Consider the following 26,646-nt stretch of genomic DNA (forward strand, 5'->3'; position numbering starts at 1 on the left):
TGCTTTAACTTAAGACGGTCACATCATAGCTACACTGATATTCAGGCACATTGTTCGCTGATTGGCACCTAATATGAATCTGTTACATTTGTGATTATATAGTTGGAACGCACAATACAGCCTGCAGTGCGGTAAAATAAACCGGTGATCAAAATGAAAGACTTCTCTACGTGTGTTCGGTTACAATACACTATTGTTTTAAGGCTATTTTGACAAATTGGATTCCAACCAGATAATTTTTCTGACTGTTCATCGAAACGTTAGACTTGGATAGTCTGCGAGGTACTTTGGTCGGATTTAATTCACCGCCCGAGTTAAGAGATCCAGCTCTTATTTCACTGTGATGTTATTTTTGCATACCTGTTGGAATACTAAACGAAACGAAAGATAAAAACACGCGAAGTGAAATTGTCGGATTTGATAGCATTTTAAGCACATACATCGGCTAGTAGCCATGACATGGCAAAGACGGCGTAATGAACGCGGGTAACTAGAAAAAAATAGCACTGGTTAATTAAATCAAAGAAAGAGAATATAATCTGGAAATGAGCGGGCTGTCCCTCCCGCCGATCAGGAGCGGGCTGCCGACAGTACAGAGCATGCCCAATCTGCAGAACATGATGCGACCCAGCAGTGGCAGTAGTGACGCCGGCTCCACGGCCTCCACCTTCCTGCCACCATTATATAACGGTAGGTCACCGGATAGTGTTCGGATATGTTTGAAGTTCTGTCCACAATCATATTCATAGTTTCTCCAAGATCACGTGACTCATTTGATGTTCAGCTTCAATATATGTTTAATGAAATAAATCATTTCGGGTAATTATAATGGACGTGTTTTAATCCAAGTAGGCGTGTGATCAAAGGAAGTATCTGGTTGACTTAAATGTGATATTCTATGGGTTGCTGACAAACAAAATAACGCCGAATTGTAAGAGGTAGGCCGTATTGCTAGTGTCTATCCATGTAAACGGTTCTTTCGTTAAGGTGGAAAACAAACGGCTCCAACTGCGCAGAATTTCCCCGTGCCTAGACGGTTGCCCCGTCGGCGGAAATTAGGACGAATGAGCACTGAAACATACGTGCACTGGTTATTGATTGCACCAATTTCAATAGTTGATTAAAGGGAATGAACGTTTGCATTGATTTAGAAATACTTGAGAACTGTACAGTCCGGAAAATTAAGTTAGTTTTGACCTGGTGATCTTCTCTACCCCTCGTCAATTCATGTAACCAGTGGTAACGTGATGGGCATGCAGAAGGCAGAATTTATCAGCTTACTTTAGTATGCGTTGCAATGTTCGTATTCAAAATAGGCACTCCACATTTCAAATCATGGTTTGATTCATGAATAAAAACATGATTTTTAAATCCCTTTATGAAACTGGCCATTCAATCACCGGGAAATAAATAAACCTAACATCCATTCATCTTACTCATGTGACCATATTGCATACGGACAAAATACAGTTTTTACAAATATATTGATTCTACTTTGAAGTCGTAAATACTTTGCGCGCATGTTTGCTTCTTTTAAAAGAAATTTCAAATATTACAGACATCTATGGCCTACGATCATGTCAACATTTGTCATTATATCAAGCTATGTTTACGGTATTATGTGCAGAATAAAATTACATTTTGTGGTTTTAAGTAAACGGATTTCATCGTAACATATTAATGTTATTCGAAGTTATGAACATAAATTGCTGAATAAGAGACCTGTCAAGACTGCCATATGGGAAATATCATCAAAGGTATATATCGGGTATATGGGGAGAAGTTCCAATGCTAACAGACGACAACTATCCCATCTTTCAATGTTACCAGACGACAATCATTCTATATCGGATGGTCATGAATACACGGAAGTCATTTTATAAATATCTTAACTCGAATATCAGTCATAAATTCCATCGACCTGAAAAAGAATACTCTCTTGAACCGAGAGAGAAGAGTCAATTTGCAACAAATCAAAGTGGCTTGTCAACTTGTAAGTGTTAAAACGCACTTTAATACCAGGCAAATATAAAGCTGCCATATTCGAGTGCAAGCTTGCTATCTAGTTCTAAAGCCTCGTTTTTTGTTTTGAGGTATCTTTCAGATAGTGATTTCAATGGGAGACCCTTATTCAAGGTTTTAATCACACAGACAATCAACATCAACTGCATGCAGTTATACTTCACCCTCGCTGCTATACAATAATTATGTATTTCATCACGTTTATAAGTATGCATGTTTGTAATTTACTAAACAGAAAAAAAACATGTGTGATATGGTTAGAATGATTAAAATATAAGCAGAGAGCATAATGTTTACTTCTGTTTCGAATTCTTACTGCTTTTCCACGTTCTCAACCTTAAATGAAATGTATAAAGTTTCATACCACAGTTTCTCAAGAGCTGTATATTGTCAACAATTTTCTTATCTATAAAAAAAGCCAGTTTGTGGTAATTCGAAGACAAGTATCGTTTTGTTTAAAGTGTTTACCCATGCATTCTCACCTTTGTAATTTGTCATTTGAAGGAGTCTAATATGTGACATACTCTATCAATTAAAGGCCGTTTGATTTCATTCATGACATTGATTTCCACTTGAAAGAGAATAATACGGAATACAACGTTACAAACTCGTCTAGATTCGATCATATTAGTTTATAGACACACTTAGGTGATCTCCAACATGAAAGTATACACAAGTGCTGAGTTATTTGCGGATAAATTTAGTTTGTCCAAAATTAAGACGTATAAGAGCTAAAAATAATAAATGGTTTCTTGTTAAGTTCTCTAAGACGGAATGACCACTGCATAGTTGTGAAAAGGAGGAACTCATTATAGCTATTCGAACGACATATACCACATGCATATATATATATTGGAACACAATAGAACCATTGACTATCGTCTAGAAACATAAAAGAACAATCGACCATGGCCCCAGTTTTATGAACATGGAGACGATGAAACTAGTATTGTTACATTTCCTGTTGTAATGAGAATACACAAGTATATCCTTTTGTCCCTCATAAAACAATTATAACTCTGATCGCCTTCCAACATCAGAAGTAGAACTATGTACAGCTTTCAGGTCAGAAGGTAATCGGACGGAAAATTGGATCAGGGCTGACCTTTACAAGCTTATAAGCCTTTAGGATTATGATTTAGTGTATATGTAATACTCTGGTAGGTGTAAACTGCCTGTCCTGTGATTAAATACAACATAACAGAATTATAGCATTTATCTAGAGACTAACAGACGTTATGGTAGTTTATATAGTTTGGGTTCACAACTTACATAAAAAAGTCAATATCACAATGACAATGAAATATTAATTCAATATCTTAAATGTCGCCGATATGAATCAGAATATGACACGAGGGACAATAAAGTGTTAATCAAAGAACGAAATAAAACTACACATATGAATTATATGGCAATCTATGTTTTAACAGGCAGCCCACCGAATTTATGTAAACTGAAGTTGTTCTGAAGGCAATCACATTCATCAATAGTTCCGTAATAAACTAATGAATGAATGTATGTTAATTAACTATATCAAATCACTTAATACATCTAGAAGCATACAAACTAGTATCAAATTAGTTTAAGGAATTTGACAAGCATCCAAAAACTCCGGAGCGCAAGACCTTTATAGTCGACCCCCTTTAAGTTGGTGGAGGTGATCTCTACTGTGAGCAAATGTTTGCTTGTTTGATTAGCCAGGGTTTATTAAATCAGGAAATGTGTATCATTATGAAAACAAGTGGACTTTCTTAATACGGCAGTTGCCTAAATAGAGTCATCAGAGATATGTCAGTCGCCTGTCACCAAGAAAGAAATGTTGTTTAATCAAGCTGTGTTCCAAATGTCTGACACGTGCCCCGTGAGGTATTGTAATTGAGCGCCTTAAACTCCTGTTATGGGATATGCGGTCAAGCTGTGTTCCATATGTCCGTCACGTGCCTCGTGAGGTATTGTAATTGAGCGCTTTGAACTCCTGTTATGGGATATGCTGTCAAGCTGTGTTCCAAATGTCTGACACGTGCCTCGTGAGGTATTGTAACTGAGTGCTTTGAACTCCTGTTATGGGATATGTTTTCAAGCTGTGTTTCAAATGTCTGACACGTGCCCCGTGAGGTATTATAATTGAGCGCTTTGAACTCCTGTTATGGGATTTGCTGTCAAGCTGTGTTTCAAATGCCTGACACGTGCCCGTGAGGTATTATAATTGAGCGCTTTGAACTCCTGTTATGGGATTTTCTGTCAAGCTGTGTTTTAAATGTCTGACACGTGCCCCGTGAGGTATTATAATTGAGCGCTTTGAACTCCTGTTATGGGATTTGCTGTCAAGCTGTGTTTCAAATGTCTGACACGTGCCCCGTGAGATATTATAATTGAGCACTTTGAACTCCTGTTATGGGATATGCGGTCAAGCTGTGTTTCAAATGTCTGACACGTGCCCGTGAGGTATTATAATTGAGCGCTTTTAACTGTTATGAGATATGCGGAACACATTACTAAATTAAAAACACCTTTAAACACCCGCGAATGTTGAAATTCTTTATGCTTAAGCCTGGTTATTAATAACTGCAATTTCATTGAACAGCCGAGCATGCTAAAGATTTTAAGTCAATTTAAACCTGTTGTGTACAATTATAATGATCATTACAATTTCACAAAAAATTGTCTTAATTATTACATAATTAAATAAATGGATGTTCCTAAATGCAAAGGTTTTGCAAGATTATGATAATGTAAGTTTTAGTAAGAAATCAGGGTTTAAATTAATAACACAAACAAACATCACTATATCCTTATTTTCATATAGATCTAAGTCCTATAAAGAAAAAAAATAAATATCATCCGGGTTATAACTGCCTTAAAACACTATAGAACATAGTACATTTGATGTTGCACGCCATGCTGTACACTAATATATATACATGTATGTAATATGTGTGTTTTTTCAGACACGTGCACGTTCAATGCCCCTCGGGCGGTTCACACACCCCGTACCTTCAGCAAACTCCCAGCCATCGGTAGGCGAGCAAAGGTAAGCCAGATACAAGGGCACGAGCAGTCCGTTTCTTCAATACATACTTAATTAGTAAAGTCTTCAAAAACTTCAATTTATATATGTTTAATGTTGAAAGTTATAATTACTAAATAGTAACATACTACTATTAGATGAACACCATTTGTACGATGTGAGTATGTTCAAGGGAACATATTACATGAGAGTTAACTTAAGCACGTGAAATGCATTTTTTGCTAAGCATCAATATGTCAGAATGTAAATGACAGTCAAGCCAATGATTGTTGAATAGAACATCATGTTCTTAAGTAGCCATAGAAGCGTTCACAATACATGGGAAAACCGCCCAGTATCAGACAGGTAATGATTGTCATTTGATCAAGTCTTTGAAGTTCGGGTGATTTATATCCAGTGTTAAAAAGGGATACTTAGTATGCTATGTCTTCTCTTTGACATTTTGTTGAATTATCTATAATTGAACAGTTTGTTTTTGAACGGTTGAAGGTCAATACGTAACTATATCTCTATTTAATAATAAGTGTTGTGCATTAGCGAGTATCTGAAACGATTGCATAAATATGTCACATTTCGCACTCATAAATCTCCAAAAGCTACAAAACAAACAATATGTTCTGTAAGTCTAAATTATCTTTGTGGATTTTTAAATTTTAAAGACGCGCATTCAATTCCTATATTAGCGATAAGATGTTTGTTTAAACCAGGGTTTTGTGATTGTGTATCCAGTATTAAATCTTTTTCTTGTTCTAACGTTAGACATTTAATCACAGTTGTACACAAACTGATTACCTGGCATTACCAACGTCCTAACAGAATGACTCTGTGTACAAAGATTGTTTCATGTTTTTCAAATATTTGTAAACACTTGTAAACATAAGCACGTAGTTTTACTTCTTGAACAGTCATGTTTTCAAAAGATATCATTATTCCATGGGACCCTCTTAAAGTTCAATGCCGCATGTTATTTTGAGCATAGACTTAACTTCAGTAAACTTTATTTGTAAATGAAGCTTGTTAAATCATATTTTTCAATTTCAACGCAATACTTTGTAAAATAATACAGATACAATACATGTCATTTGAATATCAATAGAAAACATTCATTTGCCCAGCAAATACGCTATGAGTTCCAAGCAATCGTAGATTTGATTCGCAATGAATAAGGTTATAGCAAGTAAGTCTAAAATGACGGCGCATATATTGAAGAGGCTCCTCAAGTGTCAGTTACCCAAATGTTAATACGTTTGACCTTAAGACAGTATTTTATAAAGTAATATGTTATCAATTAATACCTAAAATTAATAACATTAAATATTGTTAAAGAGAAGAAAGGAATACATTAGATGTACAAACTTATCATTGATCTGTAAAAGCACAAGACCTTAAAAAGTTCAATAACATACGACTTATGACATGTCCAAATCTAACAAACAGTACATTTATCCTTAACACTGGATGATAAGGCACACTGTGTACGGAACTTTAATTAAATATCCGTCTTTTTTGGATGTTGGTTACATTTTTCGGGTTTTTTTCTTCAAGAGGAAATTCAATGGGTTTATAATACGAGTAGATGGGATTTGCACTCATAATGATGTGCATGTAATCGGACTTTAGCGCTTGCTTCAAGCACGGAGGATACGGCACTTGCAGGCAGTTGGTACATCATCTCAATGTTTTCAGTTTCATCGATAGCACGGCAATGATTTCCGAATAAGAAAGATTTCTGAAATGGCTCATTATTTTACCGCTTATAAATACATGTGCGTGAAGAGTCTAACTCCGAGTGTATAGAATCAGACGTGCGTAAAAAGTCTAACTCCGAGTGTATAGAGTCAGACGTGCGTAAAGAGTCTAACTCCAAGTGTATAGAGTCAGACGTGCGTAAAGAGTCTAACTCCGAGTATATAGAGTCAGACGTGCGTGGAGAGTCTAACTCCGAGTGTATAGAGTCAGACGTGCGTGGAGAGTCTAACTCCGAGTGTATAAAGTCAGACGTGCGTAAAGAGTCTAACTCCGAGTATATAGAGTCAGACGTGCGTGAAGAGTCTAACTCCGAGTGTATAGAGTCAGACGTGCGTGGAGAGTCTAACTCCGAGTGTATAAAGTCAGACGTGCGTAAAGAGTCTAACTCCGAGTGTATAGAGTCAGACAATTATGCATGAAAAGTCTAACTCCGAGTGTATAGAGTCAGACAATTATGCATGAAAAGTCTAACTCCGAGTGTATAGAGTCAGACTATTATGCATGAAAAGTCGGAGTGAAAAGTCTAACTCCGAGTGTATAGAGTCAGATATGCATGAAAAGTCAACTTCGAGTGTATAGAGTCAGACAATTATGCATGAAAAGTCTAACTCCGAGTGTATAGAGTCAGACATGCATGACCAGTCTAACTCCGAGTGTATAGAGTCAGACACGCATGAAGAGTCTAACTCCGAGTGTATAGAGTCAGACATGCATGAAAAGTCTAACTCCGAGTGTATAGAGTCAGACATGCATGACCAGTCTAACTCCGAGTGTATAGAGTCAGACACGTATGAAGAGTCTTACTCCGAGTGTATAGAGTCAGACATGCATGACCAGTCTAACTCCGAGTGTATAGAGTCAGACACGCATGAAAAGTCTAACTCCGAGTGTATAGAGTCAGACACGCATGACCAGTCTAACTCCGAGTGTATAGAGTCAGACACGCATGAAGAGTCTTACTCCGAGTGTATAGAGTCAGACATGCAATGCTGTAACGCTAGAACAACGACATAGATCTGTTCACGAACTTTAAATATTCAAAACACGCAGTATTTGATTTATCAACAATTTGACAAAAACTCATACTGAACTGATCTTATCAATTAAAAATGTTTGATATCACAATGGATTAAGATCAATTTTCGCAACCTTATGGGTTTAATTGCGATTTTAACAAAAATATGGCAGATAATGTTTCCATCCTCGACGGCTAAACAAATGCCATCTCTAAAATACTATTGAAATTATATAATTAATAATTACCGTAGCATTAAACGACCATTGTTAGGATAGCAAGCTTTTATCTTTATTAACAAAATGGCGCACGATGTTGATATTAAATTTATATCTAAGTCAATACTAATTTTCTGATTTTGTAAATTTGAGATTTTAAATGTTAATTTTAAAGATTGGATACTCTTTTCAATTTAATTCAGTGCCTTTTATCACTGTAGAAAAAAGCATTTCTTTAACTGTGTCTATATGAACTTGTTTGAAATGGATTTTTATACATTGACAAAGTTAAAAAACCACTAAATATTTGGATTTATTTGATCACGAAAATTGCGTATATAATTAGATAAATGCCATTTAAAGGCCAGATATATATCATTTTATATCACAAAACAAATCTGCTACATTGAATGAATAAGACAATTCTAAATTGCAATACTGTTATTCAAATTTCTAAACATCATAAAATGGAGAAACTTGAGCTACTTACTAGGAGCGAGATAAGCGGTGAAATAATGACCAGACTGACGGCCTCGTCTAGGTTGCCCTTGAAAACAGACAAATCCTTTACAAACGACTCACCAAGGTTCAAATCGACAACAATGTCGCAGAAGTCAATAGCAGAATTGAGTGCAATTATATCTAAAAGAAGAAACGCGTATAATAGACAAGACTTTGCGTCAAACAATATCTTCAAACGGCAACCGAGCATTCGAGATTCACTGACAAAACCAGAGGCAAAGTACCGACTGACAGCAAAGCAGAAAGAAAGGCCTCTTTCAGAGATTGTGGTGCCAAGTGACTGGAAGAAACGTCATTGGGACGTGACTCCCATCGAGAAAGCAATTAACGGCGCCCCAATTGAACGAGCACCTGTTCCACCTAATACACCGAAACGAAAGGACAGAATATCTAAACGCTCTCATAGATACCCTGACCAAAATGAAGGAACGATCAGACCAAAACAAACTCGAAAAGAACATACTATTAATGAGCATGAGCAGGAAAATGGTATACAGAGTGAATTAGATTACATAAGCCCGCTTAGATCAGAAATGACAAACACTACTGAAACGCTTTCAAAATTCGATAAACTCCCCTCAATATCCTCCATGGGAAGTGAATCCATAAAGTCAGAAACGCAAAAATCTCAAGAGACAAATAGAGAGGCAAAGAGAAAGAGGCGGAAGGAGTTGAAAAGAGAAATAGAAAAGAACCGTGCGATGTCGGCGGTGGGGAAGATATCGTGGACAAAGGATATAGCGTCGTCTACAGAACTATCTGCCCCTGGGTGGGGCAGCCGGACGCTAGATATCCGCGTGCTGGAACGTATGGCCCGGGAATCTCTCGGCATGGATGAAGTGGTTAGCAGACTTTCTTGTTGTCATTTAGGCTGACTATGTTTAACCATAAGCCGCTGATCAACCAGGGCATGTATTCAATGGACTTAGAAAATAAACACGTGGCAAACTCATGCTGTAGTTGAACGAATATATATCTACATTAAACAACGACCTTTGTAAATACATAGAGGCCTCACCCAGTGCGTACGGCATGGTTGGTAAATGCCAGTTGCTTAATGTTATATTCCTAACATAATGAACAAGAGAAACATGTGCGATGGTGTTAATCATTTCAGTACCTGCTGCTCCACGCATTCAAATATCTCCATCTATAAATTATTTAGGTGTTACGTACAAGCATCTTAGTGAAATAACCCTACCAAATTTGCGTTTACTTTCAGTCTCGGGCGCACTCGGAGATCCACGCGCGTTACTCGGCCAAGTACCGGAGCACACCGGACCTGCGGACCCGCCTCAGTGCTAACTCGCCATTCCTTCCTAAGGTTTGTACAGAAGCACATGGAAAGAAAATGAGCAAAATTTTAGTATGAAAGCCTCATTGATTTCTTACTTCTTCAATAAAGTTGATTCATAGTTGGTTTTATAAGTCTATATGCATAACAAGCTCGAACGTGTTTATATAGTGATGTGGCAAAGAAACTAACGGACACATTTCGATACAGATTATCATCCAGACACTTAATGACGAAAAACAATATTCCATAAGCTGTTAACTGGTACAGCTTATTGTGCTACAAATAAATCATGTTGACCAATATAAAAACAGCTATTTTTTGAGAAAAAAATCTCTTGGAATGCCATTCTGAGCTTAAAGTGAATATAGGTTGGATTTCCGATCATGTAAAATGACTTATTCTTGAAACGTTGTCCGTTACTAATTTCGTAGCGATAATGTTTGAAATCCCGGCTATTGACACTTTAGACCTCGCACAATAAGTCATTCTTTATTTTAAGAATCAGGATCATATAAGACCATTTTCTCTTTATTATACAAAAACATGTTGACAGATATGTTGATGACCCCAGAGTTACTATGTTTAGACAGACCGTGTGCATTGTCATAGGCATACTATTGCACCAACCGATTGCAATTGTGAGAGATTATGGCCAACAAGTTATGGATTAAAGTGAATAAGATGATCTGTTACAAAATGTACCCAAGGTCATAAAACATTATTTTTTTCATGCAGCTTTTTAGCACCAGATGAACGACAGGGGTGATTGACATCGTGACCGTGGGGTGCATTCAGTTAGAAAATAATTTATTCATTTAATATTAAATCGTACTAATCTGGTTAATCCACGACATAGTTTCTACTGTGTAACAAGAGAAATGAGTTGAGAACTACTTAAGTTTAAACTTAATCACTTATTTCATAACTATTGCCAAACATGTATTAGCAATGATATTAAACTGTGACTGGCAGAAACCCAACCGCGTGTTTGTTACGTCACCCGCAACAACGTCTTACTACCACCATACCCATATATTTGTTGAAAGAACATTTGAGTCGGGCGTGCCATCTCTTTATTTCGTTTATATATCTATTCAAGCATCCATTACAATTTCGTTAATTGCTCATGTATTGCTCTAATTCCAGGCAGCAACAGAAGACTGCTTGAAATGCTTGTTGAAAATACCACACAAGAAATGCGAATCGGTAAGACAGACACACACAACCATGGTTCAAATTTCTAAACAAATCTTAAACAAATGTTATAAATCATCTTTATCTCAAATTCGATTTCCTCTTAAAGACTCAAAACTCTTTTAAAAATACAATATTGCACAATTTATACAAAATCAAAAATAATGTGCTGAGCTTAATCCCGTATTTAGGGACTTAAGAGTTTTCAAGAAATTGATCCGTTGCCCTAATTTCTTGAAACCGCTTTAGTCACAGCATTACGCTAAGTTAACTATTTTTGTTTTAGTATCATTTGTGATATATGTTCATTATTTGATAATTCTGAGAGTTGAAAAAAAATTGTGCTTATGAGTATCACGATAAATTAGTCATTATATTATAAATCAAGTTTAAGTTAATTTAGCCAAATGAGATTGTTAAGCTTAAGATGATTCGAAAAGTTGTGGCGAGGTCATTCATGTTTGTACTCAATAAGTAAGTGATATTTACTGCATCAACTACTCGAGTTAATAAACATAACAAGTCGAAGCGCGGGCTATGTATATTCATAATCACGAGACTTAAGTGTGTTAACTGTAATGTTATTATGCATTCGGAAGCATTCCGATGTCATATTAACTCCGTGTGTTTTACCATTTCGGTGGTTTCCGACTTTACGTTCAATTTCGATGACATGTTGATACTTCTGGTCGTTCACACTGCCCAAAACATTAAAAATGGGGAAAATGGAAACTACAAGTTGCCCTTTTAATGTGTATTTTGTCATTATTTTAATAATATTTAGCTATTGCATATACAGAAAACAAATGTAATGTCATTTGTGAAATGTGCTTGAAGATGAGTATCATTTTGTTCTTGCATTAACACTTTAGACTCATAATTAAACATAAATATATAAGATTGAGAATGTTAGACCGAATGTGATAAAAGTTGTAGACTTATTTACTTATTAAAGATCAAATGTTAATCAGAAACTAGCGATGAATGTATATTCAAGGCTATGTATTTGCGCAAAACATATTAAAGTTATTGCGAATAAATAGTTATTCTCTCCTTACGCGTAATTTAATATGTGAATTGTATTATTCATATATAGAGGTTTGTCTTTATATTGCATGATATCTGAAACACCATTGACTATGAATATCACATGTATGTTTATCTGCTCATGTACGCATGGGCACATTCCCTAGTGGAGTAGTTGAAATAAGTCACGTGCGATGATTCTATATGCACACGCTAGTTGTTGAACGGTAGGCTTAGATATTCAACTCCGCCTACTGGTAAGCGTATGCTAATTAATGAACGGTAACCAGACACCCGACCCTTGTGATGGAAATGTGTTGTGTAATTGCAAACACCAAACCAACAGTTTACGATAGTTGAAACGAATTCGTATTTGTCATCGTGGGCAAAGTCAAAGAATCAAAATAAATTAAGGCAACAGTGAAACAGAATGTTGTTTGTTCTTATTTCCAATAATTTAAGTCATTGTGTACACTTTTAATCTCCCCTCAAGATTATTCAGTGTTTGTGTATTTCAGCACAAGTATATCCGTGTGGGTGGTGGATACCGGCACGGCTACTGGTACGTCAAGTGTCTGCTGGAGGAACTCGAACTGCAGGTAACCATATTCCAGAGGTTCTAGGGCATTCCTTTAATATGTTATATTTAACATGCTGCTTATCCAACGGAAAAAAATGAAGATACTGATGATACCCGTTACTGAGTCTGGTAGAACATGTATCTCATATTGTAACAAGTGTTATGTAAAGTAATTTATTATATGATATCGACGTTCATATGAAATGTAAGAATGTAAAATATTGTCATTAAAAAGTGCCCTTTATTTACAGCGACAACGAGAGTTAATAGCCAAACAACGCCTGGAAGCCATCAAAGAAAAACGTATGTAAAACAAGCGATTGATGCAAGTTACATATTTTAAGAAGATAATTAGAGTATTTTAAAGAGATATAAATGTTTTACAAATATCGCTATTTAAATGTGTGGTATAGAAGTTTCTAATTACACACCTATACTATTATTATATCTATATGTTAAATTTGGCTTTTAGCAGAGACTATGCACGTTCGTAATTAATCATACGAGATAGAATGTTTTAAACAGTGTCCGGGATCAGCTCTGCACGACGTGGTAAATACAATATAACACCATTCTGTTTGTAAATCCGCACTTTGCACAATTGCTGATATTGAAAGCTGACTGCACTTAGCAAAACGTGACATTTATTGTTGTTGTTGTAGTTATAGTTGGAGTTGTTGCGAAATCTCCCTTAATGAAAGAGAATCACAAATGAAGTGGTTCCTACGATACGTTGCTCAGACAACAAAAACATACTTATACGCTCTTATAGTTAAAAAGTATGTGTTTATAAATAATGACATACATCACTATGTCCATACAACTAACGTGAATTCAAGCCCCCAGTAGTGTTCCAAAGAACACTGTTTCACTGAACGTTCCAAAGAGGTCATCCAATCAGTTATCGGTAAAGCTATTTTGATGTGTGTTGTTGTCTGTTTGTGGTGTTTGTATTTTTGTATGTAGTGTTTTTGTTTGTGTCTTAAGTACATTGTCTTTCGGACCCTTGCCTTGTTTTCTAAAGCAGGGTTAAGTTTTGAATTTTCGAACACATGTTCTATGCTTGTCCTGGTAGTTTCCATTGTATAAGTGAAAGGACAGCCTGTTATCCGCAGCAACACGGGATACTTTTGTCCAACAAATATGCAAGATAGTAAATATGTCCACCCTTGACAATCATTATGATATACCAGTTTGAATAACTGTAATTTGATGGAAATATGTGTTTAATTTCGTGGAATTTATGTACCAGAATACGCGTATATTGTTTCCTGAACCACAATTCGATAGAGCGCAACATAGACTTTGCAGTTTGATTTTGGCAAACTACGACTCAGTAAAATTTGTGCAACTATATGATTCCATAAAATGTGTGTTTTGTTGCATTATTTTCTTCATAGATGGAGATGGACAATCCACATTTTTGTCTCTGCGTCTGTAGGTCGTTCGGTCGGCCTGTAAGTCAGTCTTCCGTTAGTGCGTGTCATTCTTTTAATTTTACCTTCTTCAATTTTTTCAAGAGATGAAAGCGATCAAGACATACATCCGGACGAAAAGTGGACGGCTGGTTGAGCGGATCATCTTTCTGACCGAGGAGGATTACGAGGCGTTCAAGTCCGGAAAGGGCGCGGCCGACATCCTCAAGAAGTACCTGTCCAAGGATGAGGCGGCGGGTCTAGAGTCCTGGGACAAGGATGAAGTGAAGGCTATTAAGACATACGTGCGCACCAAGAGCGGCCGCCTTATAGAGAAGCTGATCTATGTGTCTAAGGAGGATTATGATAAGATCACCAAGGGAGAGGTGGATGCTAAGGACTTGTTAAAGAAGTATGTTAAAGAGGGGGAGACTGTGGAGGGATGGGACGAGGCGAAGATGAAGACTATAAAGACTTATGTGAGAACAAAGAGTGGTAGGCTGATAGAGAAAACGATTATGATTTCACAGGAGGATTATGATAAGATGATAAAGGAAGGGTTGAATCCAGCGGATATTCTCAAGAAATACTTGCCATTGGAGGATGGCCAAACAATAGAAGGATGGGAAAGCGAGGAACCGATGAAAGCTATCAAAATGAAAGTGCGTACAAAGAGTGGACGTATCATCGAGAAAACGATCATGGTTCGCGCGGACGAGTATGACCGGCTGATGGCCGGTGGGGCAGATGCCGATGCAATTTTAGGGAAATACCTCGGGGAGGATGGAGGGACGTTGGAAGGATGGGAGAAAGCAGAAGGTAAGCCTATGAAGGTTATCAAGACGCTTGTACGGACGAAGAGTGGAAGGCTGATCGAGAAGACGGTGTTACTGACAGAGGAGGAGTATGCGGCGTTTCAGGCGGCAGGCGGCGACCCTAAATTCCTGGAACGTTTTATGGACCTCGGGGCGGGCGAGAAGATCGAGGACTGGGAGAAGGCGTCCACGGTGTATGACGATGACGACCCGCAGCTCCAGATGGGTAGGACATGTTTAGTTTGGTGTGATAAATTACGTTTTAAAAAAGAGTGTTGATTGATTTTAAACAATTAAATAAGAACTTTTTCTGACTGAGTCCCTAACATTGAAAGAAGATCGTCATTTTCTGATTTGTAATGCTAAAACGGTATTCTTTGCAAAAAAAACAAGTAACATCCGCAAAGAACAATGTTAGTTAAAATTCCTCATGTTGTTTGCAAATGAGCATATTAATACATATGTTTTGTTTTATTTATTTACGGAATAAATGAATGTTGCAGCAAAGGCGGGTCAGCGTATTGTCGGCGAGGATGGGACAGTCTATGAAGTTGTGGTGGACCCTCTTACAGGAAAGAAATACAAAAAGTAAGAAGCCATCTCTCTATTGTCAATTATTATTAATAGTATTACTTATGTTTTCGAATTCAAGTTTGGTCAGGTTTATTTCTCTCAATCAATGCTACTATGAGTCGTATCGGCCTGTTGGGCCCGATCAAAAAAACACATTTCTTACGAAACAGAAATCTACCAATACTTGTTTTCAGGAAAATTGGACATGAATCTGACCTTGACAGCGGAATCGCGTCTATGCAGAAAGGAAAGAAAGGAAAGAAAGGCAAGGGCGGCGAAGAGGAGACGGCGCTCGACCGTCAGCGCCGGAAGGAGGGCAAGCGTAACAACGACAGCGACAGTGAGTACAGCTATAAGAGCCACGTAAGCGCCGGTGGCACACGCCACGTTCAGCGGCGACGTAAACGCGCTGACGGTACGTATAGCGACGCGGAATCGTATCATAGTAGTCAAGATGAGGAAGGTGCTAAGCGTCGACGTCAGCGACGTCGTGAACGTGAACATCAAAACAGTGCTCATAGTTATTACAGTGTTGTCAGTGAGGGTGGGACGCGTCATGTCCGCCGTCGACGTAAACGTGACGACGGAACCTACAGTGGCAGTGAAAGCTATCATAGTGCTGACAGTGACAAACCTGGTGGAAGACTCGCGGAAAAGAAACGAAAAGAAAAGGAAGCAAAAGCAAAGGCTGAAAAGAAGGGAAAGAAAAAGCGGGGCGGAAGCGGAAGTGATTATAGTTACACCAGTGAAATTAGTGAGGGAGGAACTCGCCGGGTTACTAGGAAGAAGAAGATAAGGGACGCACAGGGGAATGTGATAGGGTATGGTGACGCCGAGTCCTTCTCAGAGTCAGATGAAAGGTAAGCTGTGTGGACTGTGTGGTTTAATAGCTACGTGTAGTATTGACAAGTATGCAAGAATCAAGAAATCGACAACATGTCATGAACTAATGCTAAATCTATACTTACAGTTGAGTTGGAAATATGTTTGACATTATTAGTTAGCCACATTGTCACGATGGACTTAAAAGCTGTCTATCGGTATTACCTTTTTATGTGTGAAATCTAGACTGTTTGCATGTTTTGCTAGTTCATATAATGCATGTTGATGTAGAGTTGCCCGTGATCGTATATGGATATGTTCACGTTTTCCCATTGCCCATTAATCTGTTTATATCTCCTGATACACCATTCCCGCATGTCATAATTCATTCCTCTGACCTCAATGTTATCGTCCTCCTATTCCCACCCCAGTGTTTACTCCGAGGTCTCCGACGGAAAAGGCGGCAAAATGCTCGTGAAAAAACAGAAACTCACCAGCAAACAGAAAACAGAGGCCAAAATTAAAGCAAAAGCAGAAGCAAAGGCGAAGGAGAAGATTGGCCAGATCAAAGGAGGGAAGTTCAAAGACGTGGGAGATTTCAGTGACGCCTCGACCGCCTCTGACGACGTGGACCTGGAGAATATGACAGAGGAGGAGAAGGCCGCCTACTTCAAAGGCAAAGCGGAGCGGAAGGCGGCGCGGGAGGCCAGGCGACGCGAGAAATACGGGGATAAATACGACCTGATGGTGGAGAAACAGAAAGAGTTTGTACCCTCTGTTTATGCCCAGTAGCATCCGTCTCATCCATTTGCATTTTTATAGTTTGAAAATTTTCGGTCGACTAAGTTGCATACATATTACATTGTTAAAAACATTCAGTTCTTTATAGATTAAAATGGTAAAACCATTTTGAAAATGTAAATGGATGGTTTTGTTTCTATATATCCACCTTATGTCATCATAACAAAGTTCAAAGCCTAGTATACACGATGCTAGTTTGCGATTTTAGTGTACGAATCAGTGCTAGTTCATTCTTAAAAGGAGGGAATTAAAAAAAAAACTAAAATAAAATTATTGCATTTAAAGCCTTTTGTTGGTTAGATCGTGCATTTGGAGCATTGATTAACAACAAGCAGGTGCACCCTTGTGGGCGCGCGCCCCAACGACTAAACATATTTGCTCATTATATTGACTTTCCCCCAAGAAATCCTCCCTCACTGGATTCTCTACTGGTCCATGTCTACACCATGAGCTCGTGCTTTCATAGGAAATATAACACAAGAAGAACAACTATGTTTAGATAATATCAAGCTATACTGAGATCCTGTTTTAAGTAAATGAAATAAAGCTTTAACTAAATTAGAAGTAAAAACTGTCATTTATTAGTGTTATCTTGACCTCGGCACATTAAAGTGTCAAATTGATCTTGATTGCAAATATGCTTAAGGATACAGTAATACATACACATATTTAAACTGTCCCCTGGAAGTATGTATTGCCCATTTTGTCAGAAACTAGCCCTAGGAAATATGTTTCGCCCATGTGTACAGAAACTGGTCCTTAAGGAAGTATATATGTATTGTCCATATATACAGGTTAAAGAAGTTGAAGAAGCTCCAGGAGTTACGAGAGAAAGGCCTTATAAGCCCGAGCAGTGACTGGTCCATAGACTCCGACACGGGAGAACCAGTCAGGAAGTCAGTCAAGAAAGAGTGAGTTCCCATGACCTTTATTCAAAATATATATTCGTGAATAAACACATGTTTAAAACGCGATAAGCACAAAAAGTAATTGGCCAAATTTCACGTTTTATTAACATTCATTTATAAGAAAAACTAAACATAGAGGAATATATCTATATATCTAATAGAACTATTTTATATATTTGTTATACCCAACTTGTCTGCCCTTTACCCTGTTTCGATATTGCAGACCAAAGGGAGAAAATATAATAATGGATGATAATTATCTATGTATTTTATTTACCAAATTTGGTATTAAAGTTATCAAAAACAACACTGAACACCAATGACACCAATAAATGCATTACCATTTAAAACAATAACTTGTTCAACTTTATTAACTATGATTAGTATGCTCATTATATTTTCGTCCTGAAAGTAAATGAGGTTTAAAAATCAAATAGTTTGTATCAGTTTCTCAGCACTCTCTAGAACAGTTTGGCCAAAGCATACGCGTTTATATAAACAGTTTTTTTTAATGATTTCCCATTCATTGGGATGCTTCAACATGTGCATTTTCTGTGTATATTTACCAAAATTATTATTTTGTATGACTTTCTCATACGGAACAATAAGATAATACAGTATGTTTGTAATATGAAGGAAATAAAGTTTGTACTTCTGTGGTGGCATGCCATACAAATTCAGCATCCTACACTCTGGGCTAGATATGACTTATCGTTGAAAAAGTATTCAAAAAATTTCAAAAAGATTGTTATCCTTAAATCATCTTTCAGAAGGGTACCATATGAATGGTACAATTTACAGACCATTATCTAGCTACATGCAATAAAGGCACGGTATGAGTTGTAATACGAAAATTTTCTCCTAGTACTAACATTCAGAATAACACTTTTGTACGTTTCGATCTCTTAAGCCTGAATTCGCTTTCAGAGCTAAGAAGCAGAAGATCCTCCAGGACCTCCGTGAGAAGGGGCTGATAAGCCCGTCCAGTGACTGGACTGTCGACTCGGAGGGAAACCCCGTCAGAATCAGCGAGCTCGTGTACATATATAAGTCTTTTTTTTCCATTTTCACACATGGTTTGACTGCATGCGTCTTTCGCTCGTTTAGTCTGCGTTCAGGCACACTAGGTCACACTAGCATTTAATGTTGATAGTAAGCGTTTGTGAATGCACTTAATTATGCTATAACTCAGAATTGGAAGGTTGCAGGAACACAACAGTCACTTTATTCAGAAGTATTAATAATGCATTTGTTAATTGAATATTAATATACAAGCTGTTTAAGACATTGCAAACCTTTTCTGCTGTTTTCAGGAAGCAGGGAAAACGGAAGAAGAAGGACGGCCATGAAGGGGACGATGAAAGCGACGAGAGTAAGTCACATTACTGCAATTATTATGCCAATCACACTTAAATAGATGTCTGAATTGTGACGAACAATGCAAACCTAGAAAATATTTAAGAATGATTTGTTTCTTCAAAACAACATAAGGAAAGGTATATTTTACTTATGATCTAGATCATATTAAATTCAATAAAATAGTGTTTGCAATACGTATAGATTAAGGGCATGAATTCATAACTTTAATATGCATGGTCTATGCTTTGTGTTCTGATTGTGTTTGTCCGAGTGTGTTCCAGTCGCTACAGTTTTGTTGCTAGATCTGTGGTCCATTTCTGATCTATTAAGCTTTTCTCTGACAAGAAAAAAGGAAATAACCGCACGATGAAGATGTTGTCTTGTGCTGTTAATGTTAGATCAGAATTAACAGTTTAACACTAGATCCGTTTTCTATTGCTACTTTTAACACGAAATAACCGCTTTACCGTATAGATTTTGCGCTTACAGATGGCCGAAAACGTTTTTGTTTTGCTTTTTGCTTGTTTCGCAGAGTCTTAGTTTGGTAGAGGCTAGCCGCAGTGTGGTAAGTGACTAACTTCATTTTTACTTATATGTTATTTTCTTTGATCCGAATTTTTTGTAGATGCTTGACATAGTAGCTAATAACTAGATGTTGCTTCACTCTCCTGCTTTATTAACAAAGAACGGCTTTTTACATGTAACAGCTCTCAAACAGAGACTCATAGACACTAAAAATTATATCAAACTAGACATGCTCTTGACCAATACAGTAAATAAAAGTATTAATTCCGGATTTTCATGGAAACTATAGGTGAGTACGACCCGGTGACTGGGAAGAAGATTAATAAGAAGGGTAAAAACAAAACACACAGACCGGGAGACGCTGGGCCTGACGATTACGAATATGTGAGTAAACATTTCCTCTCGAGACTGCTTGTTCAGGAAAGACAGTACGACATGTCTTAGCTTTGTTCTTTGTCTGGTTAAACAAGAAATGGCAATAAAATAAACCACAATAGTTCATTAAACTGAAATGTGTGTATATTGATGGAACATTGTTGCATTTACTTTCACTATATAACTGTGACAACACATAGGGTTAGTAAAGCGCAAGAAATTTATGGCGTTTAACATGTTTTCATGTGTTGTTTTAGGAATATGATGATCAAGGAAGAGTGATTAGAAAGAAGAAGAAAGGAGCGGTATGCATTATGTCTTTATCATATATAGTTTGTTCTAGAAACGTATCAATCAAACACCAATGGTGAGATTTGTAAGGATCTTATACGATATGATATATATAATATATAAGTATGATCACAAATAAGTCTTTTCACAAGTTGAAAATCGAATTTCTGAAATTAAATACTAGGTCTAGAGATTATTTTGTGTTTTTCCAGGACGGCGACAGCGGGTCGGAATACGACTATGAATATGGTAAGGAGCCGGTTTGTTACACGTGTTTTGAAATTTTAATAATTATAGTAGTAATTAAGGGGTATCAAAAATACTGTATTTAAGTGCGTGTTTACTAATACAGTCGAAACACTTTGGCTCGATATAGCAGGGACCGGCAAAAGTAATTCGATCCTCGCGTATATCGAGCCAAGCGGTAATGCTTACAAAGAGTTATTCAAAATCGGTATTTTACATCCAGTTCGAGCCAACGAGGAAATCGAGCCAAGCGATATCGAGCCAACGGGTTTTGACTGTACATGTACTTTATTACAACACTATTTAAATAACAGATGTATGAACTGTATTAAATATTCATCTCTTTGTCACAGATGTATGAAATGTATAACATATTTATCCCTCAAGGTCATAGATGTATGAAATGTATAACATAATCATCCCTTGGACATAGATGTATGAAATGTATAACATATGCAACTCTTTGTCACAGATGAAGATGGAAATGTCAGAGTTGTCAAAAGACAGAAAAGTCCAAAGAAGTTCGGAGGTTTGTATTTTAAATCAATTTCGATTTGTTCATCTTTCGTGAAGAGAAACTATAATTCATAATACAACGTCATGACGCCGTTGCTTTTATCTTATAAAATTACTTAATCGTTAATTTAGAATAAATTATGTATGTCATTTTTTATTCTCTTTGATATTGCGCATCGTTTTAATGCATCTAACGTTATAAGATTATCTTTGGCTTAACACGTCATGTACTGGTGAGGGTAGACTACCCCCTACAGAGTTCCGAATTCCTCCTTTACACCGCTTAGTTGGTGCGGTGGGGTCTGGCTTAGTGAGCTTAGCTTAATCTTGTTATACGGGACTTAAGAAGTTTCGAGAAATTTGGCATAGGTCATAATGTAGCCATTGAAAGTGGACAAACCATATGAACACTAAAAACAAGTCACATTTTGAAGCTTTCTCTTAAGGCGGTGAAGAAGATGCGCAGTTTGAAGTAGGAGCGGACGGCAAGATTCGTCTCCGAGATGGCAAGAAAAAGATTGACCTGTCCAAACTCACGGACGATGATCTACGCAAGTTGGGCATTGACCCCACACTGGATAAGAAAGAAATCGCCAGGTTACTTAAGGAGAGATTTGGAGGGGACATACATATAACTGACGGAGACAAGGTGATACCCACAAAGCGCGCTAGTGAATTTGGAAGTGATGCAAACACGGATGATCTAGCCAACGACGAGGATTTGGACGTCACTACATGTAAGTCTCTGTAGTTTAATCAGTAGAAAGTCAGTTTTTGGCTTAGAAGGCAATGAAAAACCTAAACATGTATTTCGAACATGCATATCATGTAAATGGGTTCAATGCTGGGTACATAAAAAGCATATCGCGATTACAGTTTAGTTTGATAAGATTGTTGTTAATGGACGCATTCGGCAAGGAGACGTTAAATCCGCATTGCTTAAATTACATGCAGCCTTTCATAGGCATGCAATTACGATATGTTTAAAACATACTTACAATGCATAACCCGCGGTGTGTACATGCAGTGCGGGGAATCAAGAAGGTGAACGTTGTATGGAAGCGTGGAGGCAAGAAGCTGCAGGACCATATGAAGAAGATCCTGGAACAGAGCAAACTCAAGGAGGATGACTATGCCAAGGACCTGGATGAAAAGGGTAAAACACCGTTCTTTCATTGTCGTATCGCATGGCTTTGAGATATCTCATAGCGTTTATAAAATCATGATAATAGATAAAGATCAATGTCAATAAGTCGTGGAGATTGTTGGTGCAGTGATGGCTTTGCGTGAGTAACGAAACAATCGTCAGATATTTTAAGCAACAAAAGTACCGCCCACGGTTTTAAAAATGCTATGAGCGGTTGACTGATAGTTGAATGCACGTGTATACGTTCATTGTTTTTTTACAGGAGATATAGATTTCCTTACCCATTACAAACTAGTCGACCCCGGACTTATCGAGACTTACGCCAGGGCATTTGTTGTCGAGGATGACGATTTCAACACCGTCATATCAGCAAAGGTTAGAACGTTCAAGTCAAAACCGATAACCATGGCTTTAACAAAGGCGATTACCATGGCGTTTTGTTTGCTTTCTTAATTTATTGTATCACTGAATGTAACAGCTTAATTAATCTAAGGTATATTATGATACACAATCTTTCCAGGAACATTATTGAGTTTATGTTTAGAATTTGTTTGAAATCTGAAATTTTGTCTAAATATGGAAGGGTTAAACGGGCAGCCACATGTACAATACACTCTTTCATTTTCAGGAAACGAGACAAGCTTTGGAAGGCGTGCCAAGTGTACAGCAGTTGACACACAAACAGTTTGAATACGTTTTTAAGGTAGATAAGAGGCTCATTGAATTCAATGGGTTCGATTGATTTAAAGATCTTATTATTGATTAGCATATAACATGAACCATTTTAACGCAATCGTTAACGTAAACCTTTTAAAACAAATATATTTTTCCAGGTTTTGAAAATAGATGATGCGTCCCAAGTTACGTTTAGAATGTTTGCCGTTATCACCGCACTATGCGAAAGGGTGACCAAGATGGAGTAAGTGCTGTTACATTTTCGTTTGCATTTCCCAATTATAATATTCGTTCTGCTTTATTTTAAGAGTTTTACTTAAGATATTGAATAAAAAATGAAATTGTCGAAGGCTCAAAGTTGTAAACAATGTGCACTTACATCAAATTTGTTACATAAACTTTAGAGTTGAATTTCATACAATCTGTTCAATTATATGTCGTGTGTGTTTATTGTACACGGCAACTAGTAATATCTGTCATTGTTTTTTTTTCATTTTTTGTTTATGAAAGATTAAACACTTAGGCACATATTGCACCCTTCATTCCCTTTTAGTCCCCTGAGTAAGTACCTGCTGGAGATCAGCGACTTGTTGGACATTCAGCGCAAGATGGAGTTGTACAAGGCGATGTTCTACTGCAACGCGGAGTCGGACCGTGACGCCAACTTCATCAAGGCGGAATCACTCAGGATCGAGCTGATTGCCGGAGGGCTGAACTGGAAACAACAGGACTTCATCATGGATAGGCTGCAGCCTAACGCATTTTTGGAGGTAGGGAAATGCTTAACTGTAATAAAAACAGATTTGTAATATTCAAAAGATAATTGTACAAAATGAAAAAGCGGAGAACGCAAAAAATGTTGGATTTAGTTTGAACAGTATTTTTATTTCAAGTTTGCATATACAAGTTATTTTAACAACAATACAAAGAATAAGGATTGGAAAACAAGTTACTAGAAACGTATGTAAATTCCTTTACTAATGTTGGATTTATATGTAAAAAGGCGAACAGGAATGCTCAAGTCTAGAAATTGGTCCATATCGAATAAAACATTTGGGGTAAGATCAACGTTACAACAATGTTTTAATATTTATTTCTCCAGATATCATTCCTGGATTATTTGTGTTACGTACCCCTATTCCTATCGATGCACGAAAACATCGTGGACAATCCTCTGGACATGCGCGATGACAAGTATGACCACATGATGCGCAAGCCGTCCGGGGGACACAGGCAGAGGGACATGAACCCGCTAGGTACGAGCTGATGTGTGCTAAGTGTTTTCATCAAGGTTTTTTACACATCACGAAATAATCATGGGCGGGATGGGTCATTTGTTCCAATGTTTATTTGATTTTGTGATTAAAAATTCATTTAAAATTTTAACCTAGATACTATTTCACTAAAAGTCTTGATCTTACGATGTTTTGCCTTGAAACCGTTAGTAAGTTACTATATGCATAAAGATAAGCTTAATGAAAGACTTTAGGTCTATGTAGGGTAATGACACCGTTATGAAAAAGCCCTGATTGTTGGTAACGCATGCCACATGTTCAAAGGGGTGAGTAAAGTCAAGCTACACGTAACTTCGAAGAATTTAATATAAGCTGCAGTTCAGAAATAGAAAAGGAAAATACTTGTGCAAAATCCCTACATACCGTACACACGCTTAATTAGCCAAGTTTATTTCCCTTTCCTTAGGACACCCGCTGAATCGGGCCTCGGTGTTCCAACTGCGGTCCCAGGCACAGGACCTTCTGGATGGAAAGATTAAACCGGATGACCTTAAGGATGAGAAGAGGAAGCTGCTGGAGAAAGTCGCCACGTATGCCATCTTCTTCAATTGCTATGTCTTTTGTTTAAAGCATTCGTTACTTGTAGGAGGAGTGTATTCATTTGGTCATATTGGAAAACTTGAAAATGCTTGGTCCAATAAATGCATTTTACTCCTTGGGACTATGAGTAAACCGTTATAAACAGAGCTTTGTCTGCACTTTTAAGAACATGTATGTGCATTGGTAAATTTAAGCTGAAGTTGATTAATTAAGTTGTTGACCGTTCTTGAATGTAATGTGTTGCAATTTCAGTTTGCCAAAGATGATAGAAGAGGAGCATATAGACATCAAGTCTGACAGCCCGCCTCCAATGATCTGGTCTTGACACCAATGAACTTCAGTAGATAGGATTTTAATTGATATATGATACGCAAATGACACATGTATACACTACACGTCTAAGCAACTGCTTAATTTGGGATACACTTATCGTAAAACTTTACAAATACGGCGTTGAACTTGTTCCATAAACTATTTGTATATAGACCAATAATTTTATTGTGCAAAGTATATATTTATTGTTAACTAGTTTTAATGGTATTGTTGGGTAGAAAACACCTAACACAGAGCAAATCAATGGCTCTCATAGAAGACATGTTGCAGTACACAGCTAAGGATCATCTCCAGCTGCCATAGCCAGCTGCCAGTACCCCTTATATCAAGGATTGTTAATTGTTTTAAATTTAACAATCGTTAAAGCATACGCGCATCGCATCCTTATAATACAAGCATTGAGCATGCGGAATTCGATATTGAAAGGGAAGGACCCTTACGTTATCAAGAACGGCATGATCATTATGCGAAACGGTGGAACATACAATGTGTAGCTATTATTAATCTGAACAAATTTCATTCCATAATATATTCTTGGTTTCAGTCTCTTCCGCTTTAAATCATTTTATGGATGTAGCTATTTCATGTTTCAACCAATATTATGACCTGTTTATTACAAGGTATTAATTTATCATATGCAGTACATGAATATAAAACTTATATAACAAACAATTTTTTATTTTTTATTATTTGACATGTGGGATATCCCACGCAATGTAACTTTCTTCAAAGATGATAATGTTTGGTACATTTAAAAACAAAACAGATTGCAGGATTGTATCATGTTTTCTATACATTCAAATAACAATCAACGGTAGAAAGTGCACTATAATAAGCCACTGTTTTTGAAGGCATGCATCTTCTGTGTGCAAATGATTTTGGTGCAAATGATTTTGAGGCTTCAGCTTTGCATATTTGTTGTAAGCTTTTATTTTCTGAACTAAGTTACAAAAGGTTCATGTCAGATGTAGTTTGTGCTATTGTACATATTTGTTCTTGTTAAGGATTTGCGAATCCCAGGTGTATTCCACATTGTGCCAACAGTCAGTAGGCCTTCTAGAGGTAGTACCCTGTTTATTTGATTTTGTGCATATTTATACATAATATAAAGAGATGAGAGAGTGAATAAAGTTTGGAAAACAGGGTTGGTGTGTTCCTAAAGTGTTCTCTTTCAGTGACGTATAACGGGGCGGGACAGGAGCGACATTGCCCACTGACGTATAACGGGGCGGGACAGGGCGACATTGCCCACTGACGTATAATGGGTAGGGACAGGAGCGACATTGCCCACTGACGTATAATGGGTAGGGACAGTGACGACATTGCCCACTGACGTATAATGGGTAGGGACAGGAGCGA

The 26,646-nt window shown here is 37.3% G+C and overlaps 1 protein-coding gene across 1 annotated transcript; it reads left to right on the forward strand.

The window, feature by feature from the left end:
* LOC128218381 (uncharacterized) lies at window positions 1-26,431 on the forward strand. Its single transcript, XM_052926038.1, has 26 exons — window positions 1-690; window positions 4,971-5,053; window positions 9,777-9,878; window positions 10,998-11,057; window positions 12,590-12,670; window positions 12,903-12,954; window positions 14,172-15,107; window positions 15,385-15,469; window positions 15,649-16,314; window positions 16,708-17,040; window positions 17,872-17,988; window positions 18,913-19,023; window positions 19,299-19,357; window positions 20,159-20,253; window positions 20,502-20,549; window positions 20,748-20,784; window positions 21,254-21,310; window positions 21,744-22,034; window positions 22,325-22,453; window positions 22,707-22,819; window positions 23,073-23,147; window positions 23,278-23,363; window positions 23,673-23,889; window positions 24,222-24,375; window positions 24,821-24,944; window positions 25,207-26,431. Exons 1-26 carry the CDS (start codon window positions 546-548, stop codon window positions 25,277-25,279), a joined length of 4,329 nt encoding a protein of 1,442 aa, XP_052781998.1. The 5' UTR covers window positions 1-545; the 3' UTR covers window positions 25,280-26,431.
* Window positions 26,432-26,646: the final 215 nt, after the last annotated feature.

Source organism: Mya arenaria, chromosome 14 (genome assembly GCF_026914265.1).
Source record: "Mya arenaria isolate MELC-2E11 chromosome 14, ASM2691426v1".
NCBI lineage: Eukaryota > Metazoa > Mollusca > Bivalvia > Myida > Myidae > Mya > Mya arenaria.